General features: G+C 46.1%; 1 protein-coding gene across 1 annotated transcript in view; it reads right to left on the bottom strand.

Annotated features, from left to right (window-relative positions):
• Positions 1 to 22,334, bottom strand: part of OTOG (otogelin) — a 177,817-nt gene that overhangs the window by 118,699 nt on the left and 36,784 nt on the right. Inside the window, exons 14-18 of the mRNA XM_075928087.2 lie at positions 21,698 to 21,744; positions 20,124 to 20,269; positions 9,283 to 9,415; positions 8,166 to 8,343; positions 903 to 1,027 (exon numbers count right to left, since the gene is read on the bottom strand). Of these exons, the coding sequence (XP_075784202.2) occupies positions 903 to 1,027; positions 8,166 to 8,343; positions 9,283 to 9,415; positions 20,124 to 20,269; positions 21,698 to 21,744 (629 nt within the window). The remainder of the gene's footprint in view (positions 1 to 902; positions 1,028 to 8,165; positions 8,344 to 9,282; positions 9,416 to 20,123; positions 20,270 to 21,697; positions 21,745 to 22,334) is intronic.

Below are 22,334 nucleotides of genomic sequence, written 5' to 3'. Positions count from 1 at the left end.
GCTAGTCATCCACCAAAAGAAACCCTCCCCACTCCCAGAGTCAAGCAGCTTGCACGCCCAAGTCATTTCTTGTGAGCATGAGCTAGGCAACCTGCCTCACTCCACATAAAATCATAGGGGGAGGAGAAGGTAGTGGTAGCTGCTTAACACTGCACAAAGTGGATGGTGCTTATGGTACCCAGTTTATAACATAAATCCCAGTGGTTAGAGCACTCACCTGATCTGTGGGAGGCCCAGCCCTCCCTGCTGCCTAAACCATGAAAAGGATTTGAACAGCCATTTCCTGCTACTTAGGGGAGGGCTGTAACCACAGAGCTAGAGGATATTCTGGTGTGTTGCTCCCAGAATCTTTCCCGTTGAAGCTACATAGTTGTTGGAGCAGTGGAACTGGACCCTGGCTTTGCTGCACCCCAGATGAGAGCTCTAACCACTGTGCTAAAAGTTATAGGGTTGGCATCAGCAGCACATCCATTTCAAATGCGACCAAATCCAGCAGGCAGCTTCCGAGTACACCTATAGGATCAAAGCCTGCACGTGAGTTAGACAGACAAACGCCTCTTCCCCTGCAGTCTGTAACTTGCTCTGGAGCTTAGGGGTCAGAGAGGTACCTGGCAGCCTAGGGTAAGGCAGTAGTGCACGTGTCCAGAGACAGAAGCATAGGTGCCTACAGAATTAGGCAATAGCCAAGCAGTTATGTGGTTCACAGTGAAGCTAAAACTGGGACTTAGATACCTAAGAACTTTGTGGATCTGGGCCTTGGTGGATTTATCTATCAGCATCTGGAATCAAGTGTACTAATGCACTAAAAATAGCTGTTTAGCTTTTGTGACTTGGGCTCAGAGGTCCAAGCAGAATGAAACATGTTGGTGTCAGACAAATAATGACGGATCCTCATTGCTCACCTGCCTGTAAGTGGATATCACAAGGGTCCACAGGTGAATGATCATACCCAGAGGCACATGCCGATGAAGTTTTCCAAGAGTTCCCAAACAGCTGAGGAGTGCTTTCAGGGACTCCTACTGGAGATCTTTTGAAAGGCAAAGGTCAGTCACTGAAAAGGTCACAAATTCACAACATAACCCCTCACCGGCACCACAGTCCACAAAGATATTGTTCAGCATCCCTCTCTCACTGCATAGCTCTCTCAGGCCCAACCCAGCAGGATAGGAGCTGCAGCCTGCATCTCTGCACGCACGCACGCACACACAGACACACACACCGTGACCCAACCCCTCCCCACCCTGACCCCAAACAGCAGACAGAAGGCTAGAAAGGAAAGAGGGGAGCTGACCAGGAGCCTGTAGATTTCAGGAAGGGAAAGGGCAGGAAGGGGGCACGTGAGACCCAGTATCATTTTCCCTAGATGGGAAGTGAGAGCAGAACTGGCCTTGAAAATCTGTGGCTATGTTTGCCCAGCTGTCAAACATGCACAGCTGGCCCATGCAAGCAGGCGTAGGCTCAAGGGGCTCATACTGAGGGGCTGTAAAACTGAGGATATGCACTTTATATCCATGGGTCTCCTCATCCGCAGATGTGGATGCAGGTATCTATTGCTCAGTTTTGCGGATATAGATGCAGATGCGGATAAAACTGTGTATCTGTGCAGGGTCCTAGCCATAACCACACACATCCACCCTCACTTGAGTCTCTCCCCTATATGATCTCTGCATGCTCACCATTGGGCATCACGCAATAATTCACAAATCAGAATTTTAATGAAAACTAAATGAAGCAAATCAACTAGGTTCGCAACCTGCTACTGGTTAATTAGGGATGCACAGGGGGTTGTGGGTAAACCACGGTACCAAGTCTAAAAATTGCACTGTAGACACTGGAGATTGGGCCAGAGCCCAGGCTCTGAGACCTGCCCCCTTGACTGGGTTTGAGAGCCCAGGATCCAGCCTGAGCACCTACACAGCAACTGTTAGTCCCATAGATAGAGCCCCACAAGCCCAACTCAGCTGACCCGGACAAGCCATGGCTGCACCACAGGTGTTTTACTGCCAAGCAGATGTACACTAAGAGACTGCATAACCAGACCATTTGCTTCACACACTGAGCAAGCCCCTTAAACACATTATGATTTGTCAATTATGGTTTTATACTTAAACGTTGTAATCTGCCCAGTATGGTGCAGCTGTCACATTTCAACCATTTGTCACCCAGGGTATGTCTACACTACAGCGATAATTCGAACTAAATTAGTTCGAATTAGTTAATTCGAACTAAGCTAATTCGAACTAACGCATCCAGACTAAAAAACTAGTTCGAATCAGCGTTTTGCTAATTCGAACTAGCATATCCACATTAAGTGGACCCTGAACCGGGGTTAAGGATGGCCGGAAGCAGTGCCGGCAGGGCATCAGGCTACTGGGCTAGATGGACCTTTGGTCTGACCCAGTACGGCCATTCTAAGTTCAGGGCTCAGGGTCGGGGGTCTCAGTGGACCATCTTGATTTTCATGCAAACCTACTCCTGGGTGGCCAGGCTGGCAGCTCTCCTGCCCTAGATGGCCGCTTTCCTGTGCCTAGTGCGGAGGTCATGGATGAGGTCCACAATGTCCGCACTGGACCAGGCAGGTGCCCGCCTCTTGCGATCCTGGGCAAGCTCCCGGGAGCCACCAGCCTGGTCCTGGAAAGAGGGGGAGGGCTGGGGGGCATCGGGTGGCTGGCTCGAGCCGTGCCAGGTGCAGGGTCTGCTAGCTGGGTGCTGGCAGGCTTGCACCTGGCACGGGCATCGTAGCCAGCCCATGCTCCTTTAAGGGCTCCGGGGCCGAGAGGGGGGCATAGAGTTTCCCTGGTGTTGGCCAGAGTGGCCACCAGGGAAAGCTGGGGAGGGGTAGCCTCCCACTAGTTCAAATTAAGGGGCTACACACCCCTTAATTCCAACTAGTAAGTTCGAACTAGGCTTAGTCCTTGTAGAATGAGGTTTACCTAGTTCGAACTAAGCGCTCTGCTAGTTCGAATTAAGTTCGAACTAGCAGAGCGCTAGTGTAGCGCCTATCAAAGTTAATTCGAACTAACGTCTGTTAGTTCGAATTAACTTTGTAATGTAGACATACCCCTATACGGATGGTGTGTGAGAGGGTACGTCTACACTACAGCGCTAGTTCGAACTAACTTAGTTCGAATTAGTTAATTCGAACTAAGCTAGTTCGAACTAGCGCATCTAGAACTAAAAACTAGTTCGAACTAGCGTTTTGCTAGTTCGAACTAGCGCGTCCACACTGATTGGACGCAGGGGGGCATTTAAGGGCAGCTGAAACCGGTTCTGGCAGGGCATCAGGTCAGCAGTTGCTTTGTGTGGCTGCTGTCTGAGGCTATCTGAGGCTCGTGCTTAAAGGGACCCCCCCTGGACAGCCGGTTCTCAGCTTTTCCTGCTTGCTTGCCAACCTCGCCGAGGGACAGCAAAGCGTCGGTCTCTGTGCCCGTCTGTGTCGGTGCTTCCCTTCGGGGGGGCCGCCGCAGGTGGCAACATGGAGCCACGGCTCGCCCTGCACCTTCTGGTGCACGTTCTGGACTTGCTGCTGCAAGCCTGCCAGCAATGGCTCGAAGCTGCCTGGCACCACCTGGGGAACGTCAGCCCCCTGCCTCTCCGCCTGGCCGCCCTGGGGGCCGTGGAGGAGCCGCGGCGGCGCCCCGGCACCGGCGTGCCCCGCCGCATCTGGCGTCTGGACACCAGCAGCGACTGGTGGGACCGCATCGTCCTGGAGCACTGGGACGACCGACAGTGGACCCAGAACTTTAGGATGAGGAGGGACACCTTCCTGGAGCTCTGCGAGTGGCTCGCCCCTGCCCTGCAAAGAAGGGACACTCGCATGAGGCCCGCCATCCCCCTCCAGAAGCGGGTGGCCATCGCCCTCTGGAAGCTCTCCACGCCGGACAGCTACCGATCCGTCGGGAACCAGTTCGGCGTGGGGAGATCCACTGTCGGAGCAGTGCTCATGCAGGTACGGCGCTCGTCGGCCACCGAGCCGGGGGGGAGGGGGGCTGCGAGGAGGGGATGGGCCGCCCCAGGGACAAAGGGGGGGGCGGGAGGAGGCGAAAGCGCCCCGCACCGGAGGGGTCGGGCTGTCCCGGCCGTACTACACGCCGCCAGGGGGGTTGCTTCCGGGAGTGGGGCGCGGGGCACTGCCAGGGCACGCACGCTCCCAGCCACCCGGGCGCCCCACTGATTGACGCTTTGCTGTGTCTCTCTCCGCAGGTGGTCAAGGCCATCAACCGGGTGCTGCTCCGCAGGGTGGTCCGCCTCGCCGACCCGGATGCCGTCATCCGGGGATTCGGCGCCCTCGGCTTCCCCAACTGCGGGGGGGCCATCGACGGGACGCACATCCCCATCCGTGCCCCGGAACACCAGGCGTCCCGGTACGTGAACCGCAAGGGGTACTTCTCCGTCATCCTGCAGGCCGTATGTGACCACCGGGGACAGTTGACGGACATAAATGTGGGCTGGTCCGGCAAAGCACACGACGCCCGGGTGTACCGGAACTCCTCCGTGTGCCAGCGGCTGCAGGACGGGACCTTCTTCCCCGACCGCCACATCAGGGTCGGGGACGTGGACATGCCCGTCTGCCTGGTGGGGGATGCCGCCTACCCACTGCAGCCCTGGCTCATGAAGCCCTACACGGGACACCTCAATCCCTCCCGCCAGGCCTTCAATAACAGGCTGAGCAGGGCCCGCATCGTGGTGGAGGGGGCCTTCGGGCGACTGAAAGCCCGCTTTCGATGCCTCCTCACCCGTCTGGACCTGGCCGAGCACAACATCCCTCCCGTGGTGGCGGCATGTTGTGTGCTCCACAATTTGTGTGAGCGGAAGGGGGAGGCTTTCTTGCCAGCCTGGATGGCTGAGGCTGACCGCATGGCTGGACACTACGGTCAGCCCCGCACCGCCGCCGTCCGGGAAGCCCAGCGGGGGGCCATCCGGATCCGGGAAGCCCTGCGGGAGAGCTTCCAGGTGGAGGAGGAGGAGGACTGACCTCTCCCTGCATGCCCCACCGGGGCCTTCTTCCACCCTACCCCCCCCTTCCCCTTTCCCCTCCCTACCTACTGTCAAATAAAGACACCTGTTTTTCAAACAAAAACGTATGTTTATTTCAGAGAACTGGGGTGGGGGAGGGAGGAATGAAGGTGGGAGAAGGGAGGGGGAAACCTGGGACGAGGGAGCTGGAAGGGGAGGGGAGGGAAGGGAGGAAGGGAAAGGAAAGCTCAGGGGTGGGAGTCTGGGTGCCTCTCCCGTCTCGCCACACTGCGGGTCCGGGGGCGTCGGTGGGGAATGGTTGTGGAGGGGGGGGCAGAGAGGACAGGGGGTGTGGAGGAAGCAGGAGCGGAAGCAGGAGGAGCAGGAGGAGCAGGGGGAGCAAGAGGGGGAGCAAGAGGGGGAGCAAGAGGGGGAGCAAGAGGGGGAGCAGGGGGAGCAAGAGGGGGAGCAAGAGGGGGAGCAGGGGGAGGAGGAAATGGAAAGCGGTCGAGCAGGCTCTGGAGGTGGCCTCGCAGGGCACGGCCCTGCTCCTCCAGGGCCTCCAGACTCCTCTGGCGCAGCCTGAGGTCCTCCTGGACCCAGTGGTCCTGGAGACGGAGCTGTCGGTCCAGGAACCGGAGATGCCGCCTCTGGTAGTCCTCCTGGTTCCTGGCTGTCCTGCTTGCCCGGGCGCGGGCGGCTGCTGCAGGCGGGGTGGTGCGCCCTGCAGGCCCCGGTGCTGCAGCTGTGGTGCAAGAAGACCAGCGGTCAATTACCCCAGGGGCCCAGGTGTGTGAAACCCAGCTCCCCTCTGCAAGGCCAGGGCCCCTGCAGGATCCCCAGCTGCTGCTCCGTAGTGGGCAAGGCCCAGGCGCACGGTCCCGGGGCTCCCTCTCGCCCCAGCCCCCCGTACACATAAGGGGAACACGAGGGTACTCACAGGTGGATGCCTCCCCGGCCTCTGATGATGCAGGCGAGCGGCTCTGTGGGGTGCCTCGGGGGTCCCGGGTCCTGGGAAGGCTGGCAGCAGGCTCCTGGCTCTCAGAGCCCTCTTGCTCCTCCTCGGTGTCCAGGAGCGGTCCCTCTGCCCCGGGGTCAATCACGTCCCGGGGGGCAGGGACGGCATGAGGCCCCAGGATGCGGTCCAGGGCATGGAAGTGGGGGCAGGCCTCCGGGTCAGCCCCTGGCAGGCAGGCCCGGGAGTAGGACTGCCGCAAGTCTTTAATCTTGCAGCGCACCTGCTCCCGGCTGCGCTGGTGGCCCCTGGCGGCCAGGCTGGCAGCCATGCGTCCATAGACGGCCGCGTTCCGGTGGCTAGTGCGGAGATCGTGGACATTTGAGGCTTCCCCCCAAACCTCGATGAGGTCCACGATCTCCGCACTTGACCAGGCGGGCGCCCGCCTTTTGCGCCCCCGGGCAGGCTCCCGGGAGCCGCCAGGCTGGTCGTGGGGAGCAGTGGAGGGCTGGGAGCCCTCGGATGGCTGGCTCATTGTGTGGCAGGTGCAGGCTGTGCAGGCACGGGTGCTGGCAGCCTTGCAACTGGCACAAAGTGAGTAGCCAGCCCGTGGCCCTTTAAGGGCTCCGGGGCCGGGAGGGGGGCAATAGAGTTTCCCTGGTGTTGGCCAGAGTGGCCACCAGGGAAACCTGGGAAGCCTTAGCCTCCCACTAGTTCGAACTAAAGGGCTACACAGCCCTTAGTTCGAACTAGCTAGTTCGAACTAGGCGTTAGTCCTCGTAAAATGAGGTTTACCTAGTTCGAACTAAGCGCTCCGTTAGTTCGAATTAAGTTCGAACTAACGGAGCGCTAGTGTAGCGCATAGGAAAGTTAGTTCGAACTAACGTCCGTTAGTTCGAACTAACTTTCTAGTGTAGACATACCCTTACAGATCAGATGGTTTGGAAAATGAAAGGTGTGTTGCAAACATCTGGTGTTTGTCAATTAAACTTTTAAGAATGTAAGAATATCTTGGCATCTTGTAAATGCAGTTGGCAAATGTATAGTACATCCCAGTGTGATCTAGGCCTTGTTACCTGATGATTCCTTGTATCTTTAAAATAAAGCGTAGAGCTAGTTGGGAAAAATAATTCTAAAAGTTTTCAATGAAATTAGGGACATTTATGTGTGAAAAAAGGTTTGCATTTTTCTACCAGCTTTAATAGAAAGTATTCTTTTTTTTTTCTTTCTGATAGATCAGAAGAATGTCCCTATCATCTACTTTTTGCTACCCCTTTCTGTTCAGTTGACCCTCTCCTTATTCTTTTCCCTTCATTTTCTCCCTGCTCAGTAGACTGTTTCTTCATCCTGAAGACACTTCACTGTGCTGGGTCTGCAAAACTACACACTGACTTCAGAGCAAAACTGACCAGATTTTACTATGTTTCACTGGGAGGCTCATGCAACTCTAAGGCATTCACAGCAGAGGGAAGATCAAACAACAGGCAAATTCATTTTGAAATCTACTGCTGGGCTGCAAAACTCAGCACAATGGGGACTCTGTTGGAGAAAGGAGATTAGAATGGTAGTGGGAGAAGGATCTGAAAAGAGATAAGAAAAGGCTCACAAGGAAGCAGAAGAAAGTCCTTCAGGAGAGAGACATTTTCAGGCACAAGATTCCAAATAAAGTACGCCTAGGAACTACCGGTTGGACCTCCCCGGTCCGGTACCCTTGGGACCTGACTGGTCCTGAATCATGGATTTTGCCAGACCAGGGGAGGTCATTTCTGGCCCACCTCCTGCCAACCCCAGTCCCTGCCTTGCCCCCTCTCATGGTTCCCCCACAACCCAGCTGAGCCATGTGCCAGCTCACAGTCCCCACAGCCCTGCTGAGCTGCACACAGGCTCCCACTCCCCCACCCCACACATCACACCAGCCCCCCCATCTCCCACAGCATGTGGGGTCTCTTTGATCCTGGAACCAGACCAGAGAGTTCTGGTTTATAAAGGTGCAATCCGTACTAGGATTTGTTTATATTCTAATGAATTTTATATGATTATTTTCATTACAAAAGACATGAACATCAATGTGGTTTATAGTGTCTTAAAGGTTTCCCCTTCTAGAAAACCAAAACCAACTTCTCAGTTCCAGAATTCTGAGGGAGAAGAAGGGGAAATATGAAGTCAAATTATTGGTATCTGTCCAAGAAACTTCAGCATGTATATTTTCTATACCACTCTACACATATGAAAAAAATAATGTAATCGGCCATACAAAAAGTCATCCTGCATGTTCTCATTGAAGGTTCCACAAAGGCCCACAGTATCATCCTTCCATCGGTCATCAACTTGAAGATAGAGCCTTAGCCCCTGCCTGTCATACAGTATCTGTAGTCCAATGCGAGACTTTATTTGCAAAAACACAGAGGAGAGCTTCCTTATTTCAAAATAATCTGGTGGGGAAGGTAAGAGGGGGAAAAAAGGTAAGTTGAAAGAAAATGAAAATTTGTTAAGAACCTAGTCCTACTTTCAATAATGAATTTTATTTTATGTCACTTATATTTTCCATATTCTGAATCTAAAAGAGCAACAGTGATTTATCATATGAGGATAGGATGGCTTTTACTGTCTCATGAGCTTGATACAGTCTCTCAAGTTTTGTAAAAACACATCAAAGGATCACTGGCAACTTCATAAAGAGTAAGTAGCATCAAATAGTTTTAAAAATACATTTTTTTCAGATAATCAGCTGTATGCAGGTGACATCATCATAACAGCGGCAGTCTACTGCATGAAGCATAGACATTTTGGACAATTCCCATGAACCCTGATCCTGCAAGATGCTGAGTGCCCTTAGGCTCTCACTGAAGTCACAGAGATTCTTACAGGATGGGGCTTTGATTTAATATGCAATATATTAAAAATGCACTGGATTGAGGCAAGAAAATACAAAACCCAAACTTAAGACAAAACTCCTCTGCTGGGTTTCAGCAGCCATATGCTATGTAAAGGAGAGCTAGAATTCCCACTAATATTGCTATGTGTTCTGTGTAAGTAAGGAGACAAGTCAGAATTAAGACACATAATGAAGACTGGGGAGAATTTTGCTTATAGGACACAATTAAAGACCCTTGTAGTCTGAATGATAGACTTTGGGCCTGCCACTGGTACAGTATACTTTATCTTCATGTGAAAGGCTTCTGGCATAGTACTAAAAATTAATCAAGGCATGAAATACCATGACAATTAGTTAGTGAAACACCAATGGATGCCATCCTATGGGGAATTAGCAATGTGCCAAAAGGCAAAAACATAATTCATACACATGGTTTTTAAAGTACTGCTTTGGTGCTTGCTATGCATTATTTACTTAGGTATTTATTATTCCTTACCATCCGAATAGGGCAGGCTAATTTTGTACTGATCATATATCAAAACATCTCCTGAATGAGTCAGAGTCACTTGCCTCTTGGGATCCTGATTAAGAATAAGACTGACTGATTGGATACATGATCCATCTTGGTTCTGCAAATAGGAGTAAGAGAAACATTTTGAGTTGGGTTAAATGTTAAGACAGAAGTATGTAGAAAGGAAAATTGTAAATAATTTTCAATTGTATTTTCTATAGAGAAATGTATGTGTCAAATACTGTACATAATTTCAAAGTTCAATTCAAAACAAAATTAGTAATGAGATATTTAAGTATAGATGTTTAAACACACTTCTAACATGCTAGACAAATAAAACTCAAAAGTATGAGACAGAAAAACAACTATAGGAAAATCTTTTTATAGGGCCTGATACAGAGTCCTTTGCAATCAATGGGACATTATAGTAACTTCAGTAGACTTTAGATCAGACTCATTTATTTTCAGAAAAATGTAACTGAAAGTTGATGCTTGTAAATAAAATTACATTATCATATTATAATGCAAAGAAACAATTTGAGTCAATCGTTCCATTTAAATTTAAATGCTTTTTTTCATATTAAAATGTTTAAAAACAACTTTGAACCTAGAATGCTTTTGAAAGTAACAATAATAGAGGATACATATAAAAAGATGGTCCATGGTGTACGTGATTTTAAAGTATATTTGCACTCACTCTTGCCCAGGCAAGAGATCTGAAATCCATTGGCCTACCCTATTTGCCATGTTATACAAGCAATCCTCTTATCTAACAGGTTAAAATTAATCTCAGAACCACTCTGCAGATTCACAGGCAACAGCACTTGGCTGACACATGCCAACTGTGCCACTATATCCAACCACATGCTTACTGAACTAAGGCAGTGATAAGAATGACATAGCCAGGACTTCAGATAGGAGAATACCTGGGAATTGTATTAGTTCCTTATGAACACTTGTTAAGGGCACATCTTCACTTGCCATGCCAGAGCTCATTCTTCTAGAATTCAATTTAGCGGGTCTAGGTAAGACCCATAAATCAAACACTGAGGGTAGCTCCAGCCAATGCCAGTACTCCTGGCATTGGTGAGGAGTAAGGGAAGCTGAAAGAAACATTTGCTCCCATCAGCTTCCCTCTGTGAAGATGGTGCCAACCTCAGCTTAAGGTAAGATGACTTCAGCTACGTATTTTACATAACTGATGTTGCGTTCCCTAACCAGACCTTCCAGGTGTAGTGTAGACCTCGCCTAAATCTTACATCAAAGGAAGGAACCAAAAAAATTATTCTAAAACAATCTAATCAACTCCTGGTAACTCCAGGAGAGTTGAACAGGTAATCATCAAGCAATCCCACTCTGTCACCCATTCCTAGACTCTGATAAACAGAGGGTAGGGACATCATTCCTAGCCATCCTGGCTAATAGCCATTGATTGAGCTATCCTCCATGAATATATCTAGTTCTTTTTGAGCCATGTAAAGACCTGGTCTTCACAACATCCTTTGGCAAGGAGTTCCACATTTTGATTCTGCATAGAGTGAAGAAATACTTCCTTTTGTTTATTTTAAACCTGCTACATATTAATTTCATTTGGTGACTCCTAGTGTTATGGGAACAAATAAATAACTTTTCCCTATTCACTTTCTCCACACCAGTCATGATTTTATAGACCTATATCATATCCTCCCTTAATCTACTCTTTTCTAAGATGAAAAGTCCCAGTCTTTTTATCTTTCTTCATATGGCAGCCATTCCAAACTCCTAATCATTTTTGTTTATCTTTTCTGAACTTTTTCCAGTACTAAGACATCTTTTTTTGAGATGAGACAACCACATCTGTATGCAGTATTCAAGATGTGGGTGTACCATAGATTTATACAGAGACAATAAGTCTCTATCTTATTCTCTATCCCTTTTTAAATGATTCTTAACATTCTGTTTGCTTTTCTGATTGCTGCTACATATTGAATGGATGTTTTCAGAGAACTATCCATAATCACTCTAAGATCTCTCTCTTGAATGGTAATAGCTAATTTAGTCCCCATCACTTTGTATGTATAATTGGATTATGTTTTCCAATGTGTATTACTTTGCATTTATCAGCATTAAAATTCTTTAGTCATTTTGTTGCACAGTCACCTAGTTTTATGAGATTAATGATATAAAAAGGCACCAATAGATCTAAATAATTAGCCTTTGCATTGTAAGTAACCGATAGGGGTCTGCAGCAGAATCTTGATTCAGAGAATTGTGTTAAATCTAAGCAAGGAATAGAAACATGCCATGTGCCGTAAAGGAGAAAATGAACCAACACTGTTCAAAGTTCATACTTAAGCTGCAGTAAAATAAGTGCTCTGAAATTGAAAGACCAATAATTATTCCATGAAAAAAATTACACAAAATTTTAAAATAACTAATAAAGATGACTACATTGTAAGCAGCTCATGAATTCTTTGTGAAGAGAAAAAATAGGCAAAATTCATCAAGTAAATTATTTACTGAACATTGTTCTCAAAATTCTATTGTGCAATTTTGTAACTGGTCAGGATTTATTAAAAATAATTTTTTTATTTGGTCACAGGGTTTTCAGGGTTTCTGATAAGCTGTTTTGGAGCTGTAGTATGGATGGATAGTCAGAAAACCTTTCCCAGACGTGCAGCCTTTCATTTTGGACTTCAAAATATGTGCTTTTGGCATAAATACGGTCGAAAGGAGGTAGTTCTATGCTCATGCAGTGTACACCTGTGGCTTGTTAGCAATGGCCTTTGCAGTGTGAAAGATTCCCATGATTCAAACTAGACATGCAAAACCTACCTGGCCCGCATTTTATAAAGTTCGTACAAAGAAACATAGCCAGATGAAGAAACTAGATGGTGTAAGAAAAACCCTAAAGCAAGTAGTGAAACCACTTGTTACCTCAATCAAGTATTGAGGCACTTCATATTCCAGCATGTTTTATATTACAGGAGGGTAAACTACAACTAGATACTACACCAAACAGGTGGAAGGCAATATGAGTTCAAGATTCACTGAACACTGAATTTTTCCAGTGTATCACAGTTACAGACACATGTGCTAAATAACTTGGCAACAATCCACACAGATGATTCAATAGCTATTAGAGCTTCCAGACAAGTACCTCTGTCTTTGTGAATAGCTGAACCCAGTTAGCCTCCTATTCAAAGACACAACATTGGGAAAGGAGAAAGAAATGCTTGATAAGTCAAACAGAACTAACAGACTTGTTGGAATAAAATTCGGCAACTGGTACTTTTGTAACCAGATAAAACCCTAGAAAATGTACTGTAGGGGCCAATGTTGCATTGGAAAAGGGAACGGAAGGGAATGGAAAAGATCTCAGTTTGGTTCTGCTGCTTGTCAGTAATTTATATCACCCCTTTTGTGAGCACAGATTATTTCACTCTCTGCACTGACTCAGTGAACTGCATGGGGTGTACTGGGATCAGCAGAACTGAGATTTTGTGCCTTCCCCACCCATTTAAACAGGAAGGGAAGTTGCACCCCACAGATGCCACTGTCCCCCAGTGTAAACTCTGACATGTTTGTTAATTTTTTTCTTAATGTATCATCATGCATGAATTTTCATAGAAATGTCTTCTGCAACAGAACACAACACCAAAGAGAGATGTTTGAAACCCCAGCCCTCCCACATCCCCAAGCCCCTGCCCTGACTCCTGCACCCCCCACACTAAGGATATGTATAATCCCATTTAATTAATGGGTTAATTGGTTAAACATTATGTTTAAGTGGTTAACTGATTAAACGGGGGCAGATGGGGACTGAACCAGCCTCATCTGAGTAGCACCCAACCGTGGCAGGCCCAGCCCAGGAGCACTAAGGATGGGGTCTGCTCTAGCAGGGTTGGAGCACCCTCCATCTGCCGCAGGTCCCACAGGGCTGGAGCAGCCTCCTGGAGCAGGGTGATGCTTACTAGTAAACAGTGAACCATTCACATCCCTACCCCACAGCCACAGCTCTGAAGCACCTGAACAATGCCAAGTAAATCTTGTAGTAGAGACTTATGCTGGACATACATCTGCACACCCAAAACCATGCCTCTGAAAAAGCAAACTAGATGCCGGTGCATGTAAAGGCTGGCTTTCCACGCACACTTCAGTATTTTTACATGTTATGTAAAAGCCTGACAGGCTTCTTCACAGGCTTCTTCCCTCTTGTTTATAAGAGTAACTATCATCCAATCAAGAAACTGACACAATGCCATGTTGCTTATGTGACAATTAAACTAACCAATAGGACTAGAACCCTCAATATCAAGTATTGAATTATCATCATTAATTCTTTGTGACATATCCAGAATTCACAAATAGCAGCAAAAGCTTTATCAAATTATTTCAAATTAAAAAATCTGGCATAATGATACAGTCTCAACGAGCAGAAAAAGAGGCTTAATTCATAAAAGGGCTTGTCTAGACTACATCCCTCTGTCGAAAGAGGGATGTAAATGAGCCCCATTGAAAGTGCAAATGAAGCAGGGATTTGAATTTCCCACGCTTCATTTGCATAACCGTGTCACAGAGGTCTTTCGAAAAAGGGTATTTTGAAAGTGAAACTGCAGTCTAGACATGGTTCTTTTGAAAAAAAACCCTTTTTCAAAAGAACTAGACTGCAGTTTTATTTTCGAAATACCCTTTTTCGAAAGACCGGTGTGACATGATTATGCAAATGAAGTGCACGATATTTAAATCCCCACTTCATTTGCACTTTCGATCTTCCTCATTTACATCCCTCGTTCGAAAGGGATGTAGTCTAGACGTAGCTCAAGTTATGATTTGCCATTTACTGTTTGTTCAGCTGTAAATGTGTAACTCAACACACATATCACCTTCTTACAATCCAACTTGCAACTAGATCAGTGATGGGCAATAAGCAGCCAGCGGGCCGGATACGGTTCATCAGGGTTACCCTCTTGGGGGCTACCAGACGCTTTATTTATCTGCACATCTGCAGGCAGAGTCACCCACAGCTTCCATTGGCTGTGGTTTGCCATTCTGTCCAATGGGAGCTGCAGGTGAGGGCCAGAATACTGCTTCCCCGCAGCTCCCATTGGCTGGGAACAGCGAACTGTGGTCAATGGATGCAGTGAGCGGCCATGCTTGTGGATGCAGAGATAAAACAACTGGTGGCCTGCCAGGGGCTAACCCTGGCAAACCATGTCTGGCCCCTGGGCCACTTTTTGCCCACCCTGACTTAGATCCTCGCACTTCAATGGAATTCTGCTGGTTACTAAGCCCACCCATACAGAGCTCACTGCAGGGGCCATGATTGTAAACAGAGCAAAGAAGCAATTTGAAAACAATGTGTGTTAAACATTCTGCCTTGAAAGAATAGAGCTTTGCAGTGCAGAAAACTACCGGTGGAAAGAAATGAATGGAATATTCCTGCTAGTGTAGTACTGGTACCGGGTAAGTGTGTTTCAGTGATAGTTAAAGTTGATGCAGTAAAAGCAAGCAGTCTCTCCCTTTAAAATTATACTGTTTTGATCTTTGAGAATTCTCTCTTCCTACTTTTAAACTTTTTTTTATTAAGACAAGTTAATGCATTGCATGACCAAGTAGCTTACTCCCCTTACATAACACAAGAACCTAGGGCTACCTAATGAAATTAATAGGTATCAGATTTAAAACAAACAAAAGGAAGTACTTCTTTACACAATGCACATCCAACCAACAGAACTCATTGCCAGGGGGATATTGTGAAGGCCAAATATATAACTGGGTTTTAAAAAGAATTGGGTAAGTGCATGGAGGATAGGTCCATTAATAACTATTACCCAAGATGCTCAGGAATGCATCAACATGTTCTGGGTGTTCATCGCCTCTGATTGCCGGAGGCTGGAAATAGATGACAGGGGATGGATTTCTTAATGATTCCCTTTTCTATTAATCCCTCTGGGTATGTCTACACTACAGCGCTAATTCGAACTAAGCTAATTCGAATTAGCGCAGCTAGACTTAAAAACTAGTTCGAATTAGCGTTTTGCTAATTCGAACTAGCATGTCCACACAGAGTGGACCCTGAACAGAGGTTAAGGATGGCCGGAAGCAGTGCCGGCAGGTCATCAGATGAGGATTTAGAGCATGGAGCTGCTGTCTCAGGCTAGCCGAGGGCTGTGCTTAAAGGGACCCGACCCCCACCCCGGACAGACAGTTCTCAGGGTTCCCCGCTTGCAAAGCAGTCCTGGCTTGGAGTGCCCTGAGTGCCCACACATGGAACATCACAGCACTCGGCCATCACCCCGGCTGCACTTGCCACAGGCTGCCATCCAGGAGGAGGGAGCAATCGGGGGGCTGCAGGAGAACTTCCACCCCGAGAAGCCCGCAGAGCCAGCCCAGTCCTCCCCATCGGGGGCGCGTACCCCATTCCTCCCTCACCTCCTTCCACTTACCCTTCTCTAGCCCCACTTCCTGATGTACAAAATAAAGAAAACGTGTGTTCAAAAATATAATCTCTCTTTATTGAACAAAACTGGGGGAGACTGGGAAAAGGAGGTGGGAGAGGGGAAGAGAGAGGCTGGGAGAGGGCAGGGCAACTAAAATGATCAGGGGTTTGGAACAGGTCTCATATGAAGAGAGGCTAAAGAGACTGGGACTTTTCAGCTTAGAGAAGAGGAGACGGAGGGGGGACAGGATAGAGGTCTATAAAAGCATGAGTGGTGTGGAGAGGGTGCATAAAGAAAAGTTCTCCATTAGTTTCCATAATAGAAGGACTAGAGGACACCAAAGGAAAGGAATGGGTAGCAGGCTTCAAACTAGTAACAGAAAGTTCTTCTTCACAAAGCAAAGAGTCAACCTGTGGAACTCCTTGCTGGAGGAGGCTGTGAAAGCTAGAACTAGAACAGAGGTTAAAGAGAAGTTAGATCAAGTCATGGAGGTTGGGTCCATGGAGTGGTATTAGCCAGGGGGTAGAAATGGTGTCCCTGCCCAAAGTTTGTGGAAGGCTGGAGATAGATGGCACGAAACAAATGGCTTGGTCACTGTCTTTGGTCCATCCCCTCCAGGGTATCTAGGGTTGGCTGCTATCGGCAGACAGGCTACTGGACTAGATGGACCTTTGGTCTGACCCAGTACGGCCATTCTAAGCTCAGGGCTCAGGGTCGGGGGTCTCAGTGGACCATCTTGATTTTCATGCAAACCTGCTCCTGGGTGGCCAGGCTGGCAGCTCTCCTGCCCTAGACGGCCACTTTCCTGTGCCTAGTGCGGAGTTCGTGGAGGAGGTCCACGATGTCTGCACTAGACCAGGCGGGTGCCCGCCTCTTGCGGTCCTGGCCAGGCTCCCGAGAGCCGCCAGCCTGGTCCCAGGAAGAGGCGGAGGGCTGGGGGGCATCGGGTGACTGGCTCATGGTGTGCCAGGTGCAGGGTCTGCTGGCTGGGTGCTGGCAGGCTTGCACCCGGCATGGGCACCGTAGCCAGCCCGTGCCCCTTTAAGGGCTCCGGGGCCGGGAGGGAGGCATACAAGTTTTCCTGGTGGTGCCCAGAGTGGCCACCAGGGAAAGCTGGGGAGGGCTAGCCTCCCACTAGTTCGAATTAAGGGGCTACACACCCCTTAATTCCAACTAGTAAGTTCGAACTAGGCTTAGTCCTCGTGCAATGAGGTTTACCTAGTTCGAACTAAGCGCTCCGCTAGTTCGAATTAAGTTCGAACTAGCGGAGCCCTAGTGTAGCGCCTATGAAAGTTCATTCGAACTAACATCCGTTAGTTCGAATTAACTTTGTAGTGTAGACTTACCCTCTGAGACACCTGGCATTGGCCATTCTCAGAAAACTGGATCCTGAGCTAGTTGGTCCATTGATCTGACCCAGGATGGCTCTTCTTATTGGTGAAAATAAATTCATAATGTTTCACATGAAAATGGCTGTACCACAAAATCATTGGGTATATTATCAGAGACTGGCTGAGCAGTTGGCCCTAAGCTTGCAAATAATACCTACCAGCTTCTATGTATAACAAACGATAGCCATGTAATGAGTTAATATTTATTAACTATCGAACATTGTTCTGCAGAAACTTTGCAATCTCCACCAAAGATTCTATAGAAGAAATTTTACCTGACAATAATTCTCTGTCTCAGTGAATTGTTTCTTTCATAACTTTCCCTCAGCCAACTATCAGCAGGAGTTTTCACATGAACTGCTTTCTTTCCCACTAGACACTTAACAAAAATTCTTATATTCAGAATCCCTCATCATACAAACTACAAAGCCGGTGATGTTGTCACTTGAAACTCAGATAAGGTTAAGCTGTGCTGATCAGTTTCCTGATTCTTTTTCCAAAAAGTGCTTAAACAAAATTTCACATCATTCTGAAACCACTTGTTGCCTGATGACTATTTATGTCACCAGCTCTATGGCGCTAGATGACTGGTGTCTTTGTGATTCAAAGGGCTGGAATCTCTACAGGTATTTTCTTTCTTCATTTTTTAATCTGTTTGAATGTGATGGGACTGATCAGTAAAAAAAAATGTAACATTAAAAAAAAGAACCGAAAGTCTCAGCCACTGAGAAATAAGAGCATCTATAACATACATATTTTGGATTCCCTATTCAGATTTATTTCTTATGAGAGAAATAGATGATGGATGTTCTCTAGGTATAAAACAGTTTATCTGTCAAGCAGTGGTCACATATTTAACCAGCTTAATAGATCCTTCACATCTTTACTCTGATGGTGTCTGGATTAACTTCAGTGAAAAGTTACTCTTGATTTATACCACATATGCCCTGATTTTCCACTGGCCTATAATTTCAGAACCTCTCTGCTCACTTATACCTGCAATAGATTAATGCCCATTTTGGACTCATGGAGACATATCCTTTGATCTGGATTCAGCACAAGACTTCATGAACTACGTGACAGTGATCCTGATCTTGTTTGTGGTTGTGGATCCCAACATATCCCAGAATGGCCTGATGGATGCTCCAGGTTATACCTGGATGCTTACTGCCCCAAAATGTTATTCTGGGACCTTGAAAACATCAGAGCACAGAGATAAATTAGATGCCGCCACCCCAGTGCCTGAGATCAAGAAGAGGGTGATGGTAGAATGACTGTATGCAATCTGAGGATTACCCCAGAGGACTAGACACATCAACATTATGATCACATTACAATGCAGAAGAAGCAGAAAGCCACCAAAGCAAGAAAGGCCCAAGTTCTTCTTTATGTTGCACAGAAGCAAACTAGGGAAGAATAAGGTCCATAATAAGCATCTTGCATGTTTTCATAACAGAAACATGAACCAAGACCTTCATTGTGTATTGGCAGCATATTTAAAAAGCATCTCCCTCTAGCCAAAATAGCATAAACTGGCCTAAATTGCCTCAGCTTTTGTACCTTGCTGGGGAGCATGTGTTATAAGTTTCTTTTTATGTCCCAATACACTCCCCACTCTCAATATAGAGCTTAAGTTGTAGTAACTTACATAAGAACACAAGAATGGCCATACTGGGTCAGACCAAAGGTCCATCTAGCCCAGTAGCCCGTCTGCCGACAGTGACCAGCACCAGGTGCCCCGGAGGGAGTGGACCGAAGACAATGATAAAGCAAACAGAGGCCATTCCTACCCCTTGGCTAATAGCCTTTTATGGACCTAACCTCCATGAATTTATCTAGCTTCTCTTTAAACTCTGTTATAGTTCTAGCCTTCACAGCCTCCTGTGGCAAGGAGTTCCACAGGTTGACTACATGTTGTGTGAAGAAGAACTTCTGCTTATTAGTTTTAAACCTGCTACCCATTAATTTCATTTGGTGTCCTCTAGTCCTTATATTATGGGAATTAATGAATAACTTTTCTTTATTCACCCTCTCCACACCACTCATGATCAGTTTCAAATAGAAAGTGAAGAAGAATACTATAAATAAATAGAGTTATGGAGGGAAACAGAGCACAGAGGATCTGATTTTGATCTCATTCAAAGTTACTTAGGGGAAAATCCAGAGGACTGTAAGTTTTGAGGTTAAATGACTGTCGTTGGACAGCGCCAGCACATTAGGGGAACTATCAGAATACAAATAGCAAATAATAATAAAGTCTGCAATTTACATAAATTTCAGAGGAATCAGCAGAGTTGCCACTCATTTAAACTAGTTATGTGTGATCATAATCGGACTCAGAATGTAATTACCCAAGTTGGAATTTGGCCAGGACACAAAGTTTAACCTGTTTTACTCTCAGAGCAGGTAGCCAGCACTTCAGTTTCTAATCTCAGAAATTTTGTACCTGTTACTGTCGGCAAGTACACCCTAAACTTTATGCAGCTTTTCCAAACACCACAGGAAGAACACAAAATAAGAAGCCCTTACCAAAAGCACTGAAATTGGTTACCAAACACTATTACCAATATGTTATGTATGCTATGTCCTTATAGCAAACACAGAGAGAGAAGAGCCCACCACACCCAGAAGCATCCAAGAAAATCAGATACCAACATCTAGTTTCCAGAGTAAGCTTATCTTTTCTATTTTTCCCCCTCATCCAGGGCCGGATCCAATATCCATTAAAATCAGTAGGAGGCTTTTGACTAACATTAATGGTTCCTGGATCAAGGTCTAGTTCTTCCTTTCTCTAGACCAGAAATATGAGTCTTTCTTGCTAATCCACCTAAAAAAATCTATTTTAATGCCTTTAAAATTAAAAAAAAAAGAAAATCATTGCTACAGTCTAATTTTTTAAATTTTACACTGCAGTTGGTTTTGGATTTTTTTTTCCATACCGAATACATTTTTCTGACTCCAGTAACAGAAAATAGAAAGATATAAGATGTAATTAGAAAGCACGAAGCCTTACCTGTCCACAAGGAGCATTTTGTAGAGACACTGTAAACTTGCCAGATCTGTGGCTTTTTGCCAGAATATATTGGCATGGAGCTTGGAAAGTGTATTTGCGTCCATCAAATGTCATGAAGTTAATGTCTCCTGAGACAGAGCATTCAGCTGATATTTAGAAAAAAAAATAAAAAGATAAAGTCCTTTATTACATAGCAAAAGTGTATCTTGTAAATACTCTACAACTTTTGTTATTGCTGTAAGATTCAAATGCTCTGGTATGGATCGAACAACTTTAATGACTGATTAACAATGTAATTTATGTACTGTACTCAAGTATTAGTAAGCTTCAGAGGGGTAGCCGAGCTAGTCTATAATCAGAAAAACTTAAAAAACAATTAATAGTCTTGCAGCACCATAAAGACTAAGGGTATGTCTACACTACCCCCCTAGTTCGAACTAGGGGGGGTAATGTAGTCATACGGAGTTGCAAATGAAGCCCGGGATTTGAATTTCCCGGGCTTCATTTGCATAAAGTTGGCCGGCACCATTTTTAAATGCCGGCTAGTGGAACGAGGTGTACAGCTAGTTCGGATTAGGAAGCCTAATCCGAACTAGCTAGTTCGTGCCGCGTGTAGCCGCGCGGCACGCAGTCCGAACTAGCCGGCATTTAAAAATGGCACCGGCTGGCTTTATGCAAATGAAGCCCGGGAAATTCAAATCCCGGGCTTCATTTGCAACTCCGTATGACTACATTACCCCCCCTAGTTCGAACTAGGGGGGTAGTGTAGACATACCCTAACAAAACATGTAGATGGTATCATGAGCTTTTTTGGGCACAACCCACTTCTTCAGATCAAGTGTTAGTGACGAGGAATGCATTAACCATCCCCCTTGTAAAAAAGCAGGTAGAATATGAACATTTGATCTTAGAAATTCTCATGGGATCTACCGCAAACTAAGACTGTGAATATTGAATGACTGCTCTACGAATTTGTCAGGCTGTTAACTGTAAGTTCAATACCAGAGTGGCGAGCATTGCAGAAAACTGTAAGACAAGTGAATAACTGGATGTGTAAAACTTGGTTTCTTGATTATTTTTATTACTTTATATATTATTCTACACAAAAAATTGTGTTAAAGGCCCCCTGAGGTTGTAAAGTCAAGCATTCAAACATTAAACACCAGCATTAAGATAAGATTATCTGTTTCACAAATTTGGGGTTTTTTTTCTTTCATTAAAGAAAAATTAAAATCTCTGACACCAGGACAATCCCTACTGCCTTATTTCAAATTTTTGCTCCAAAGCAAGAGATTAACAATGAAACAAATATAATAATGTGCTTTATGTGGTCAAAACTATGACTTTTTATAATGGAAAGTGTTGATCAACATAAATTAAAGATGGTGGGACCAGCCCTGCCTATAATGATGCTAAACTAATGTACTGCGAAGACCATTATTTAGCTAAACTAGAGGACTGCGCCCTGTGCTCGCTATGCTCTGGACAGAATTTGGCCTTAAGTAACTGTTGGCTATTATAAAATAACATTTTTGAAGTTATGAGATATCTGACCTCAGATCCTTTACACATACCTGGACAGGTAAGATTTGTGCAAGTCCACTTTCCTTCAATACAAGTACTGAAAGAAAAATCAAAAGTTGCATATTAAAAAAAAAATTCAAAGGTTGTCTATCAGTTCCACTTCCTGGTTTTCTGCTCCATGGAAACAACACCAAAGGAGGAAGTGGAGAAGAGGGTACTGCAATAGCAGCAGGTGGCCAGACTTAGATATTGTGGGCAATGGTTGGACTTGCTCATAAGTGGAGAGAGTGCTGAAAGAAGTTCCAGCTGTTTCCTTGCCCATGAAATCTAAGATTAGTTTTACTTTTCTCTCATTAGTGGTCATTATAAAAAACTAGTGATGAATGAACCTCAAAAGGTTAAGGAGCTTTAATTTGGATCAAATCACTTGAAAAATGTGGCTGTTTATCCAGACTTTACTTGAACTTTTTGGATGTGCTTGATACAGAAGTTCAGGTCAATTCCTTTTGTTTTAATCTGAACTTGATCCCCTCTCCTTATTACTTAGGTAAAAAACATGGAACAATCCTGTTAATAAAAGGACTGTAGTTTAATTGAAACCTTTGAGTCAGTTTTGTGACCACAAGGCACAGCTAGGGGACACTCATCTACTGCACTCCAGAAGCAGCTCCATTATTATGAGCCAGA

Source organism: Pelodiscus sinensis, chromosome 5 (assembly GCF_052426305.1).
Source record: "Pelodiscus sinensis isolate ZL-2025 chromosome 5, ASM5242630v1, whole genome shotgun sequence".
In the NCBI taxonomy this organism is placed as follows: Eukaryota; Metazoa; Chordata; order Testudines; family Trionychidae; genus Pelodiscus; species Pelodiscus sinensis.
This window is presented reverse-complemented; position numbering and strand designations above follow the sequence as displayed.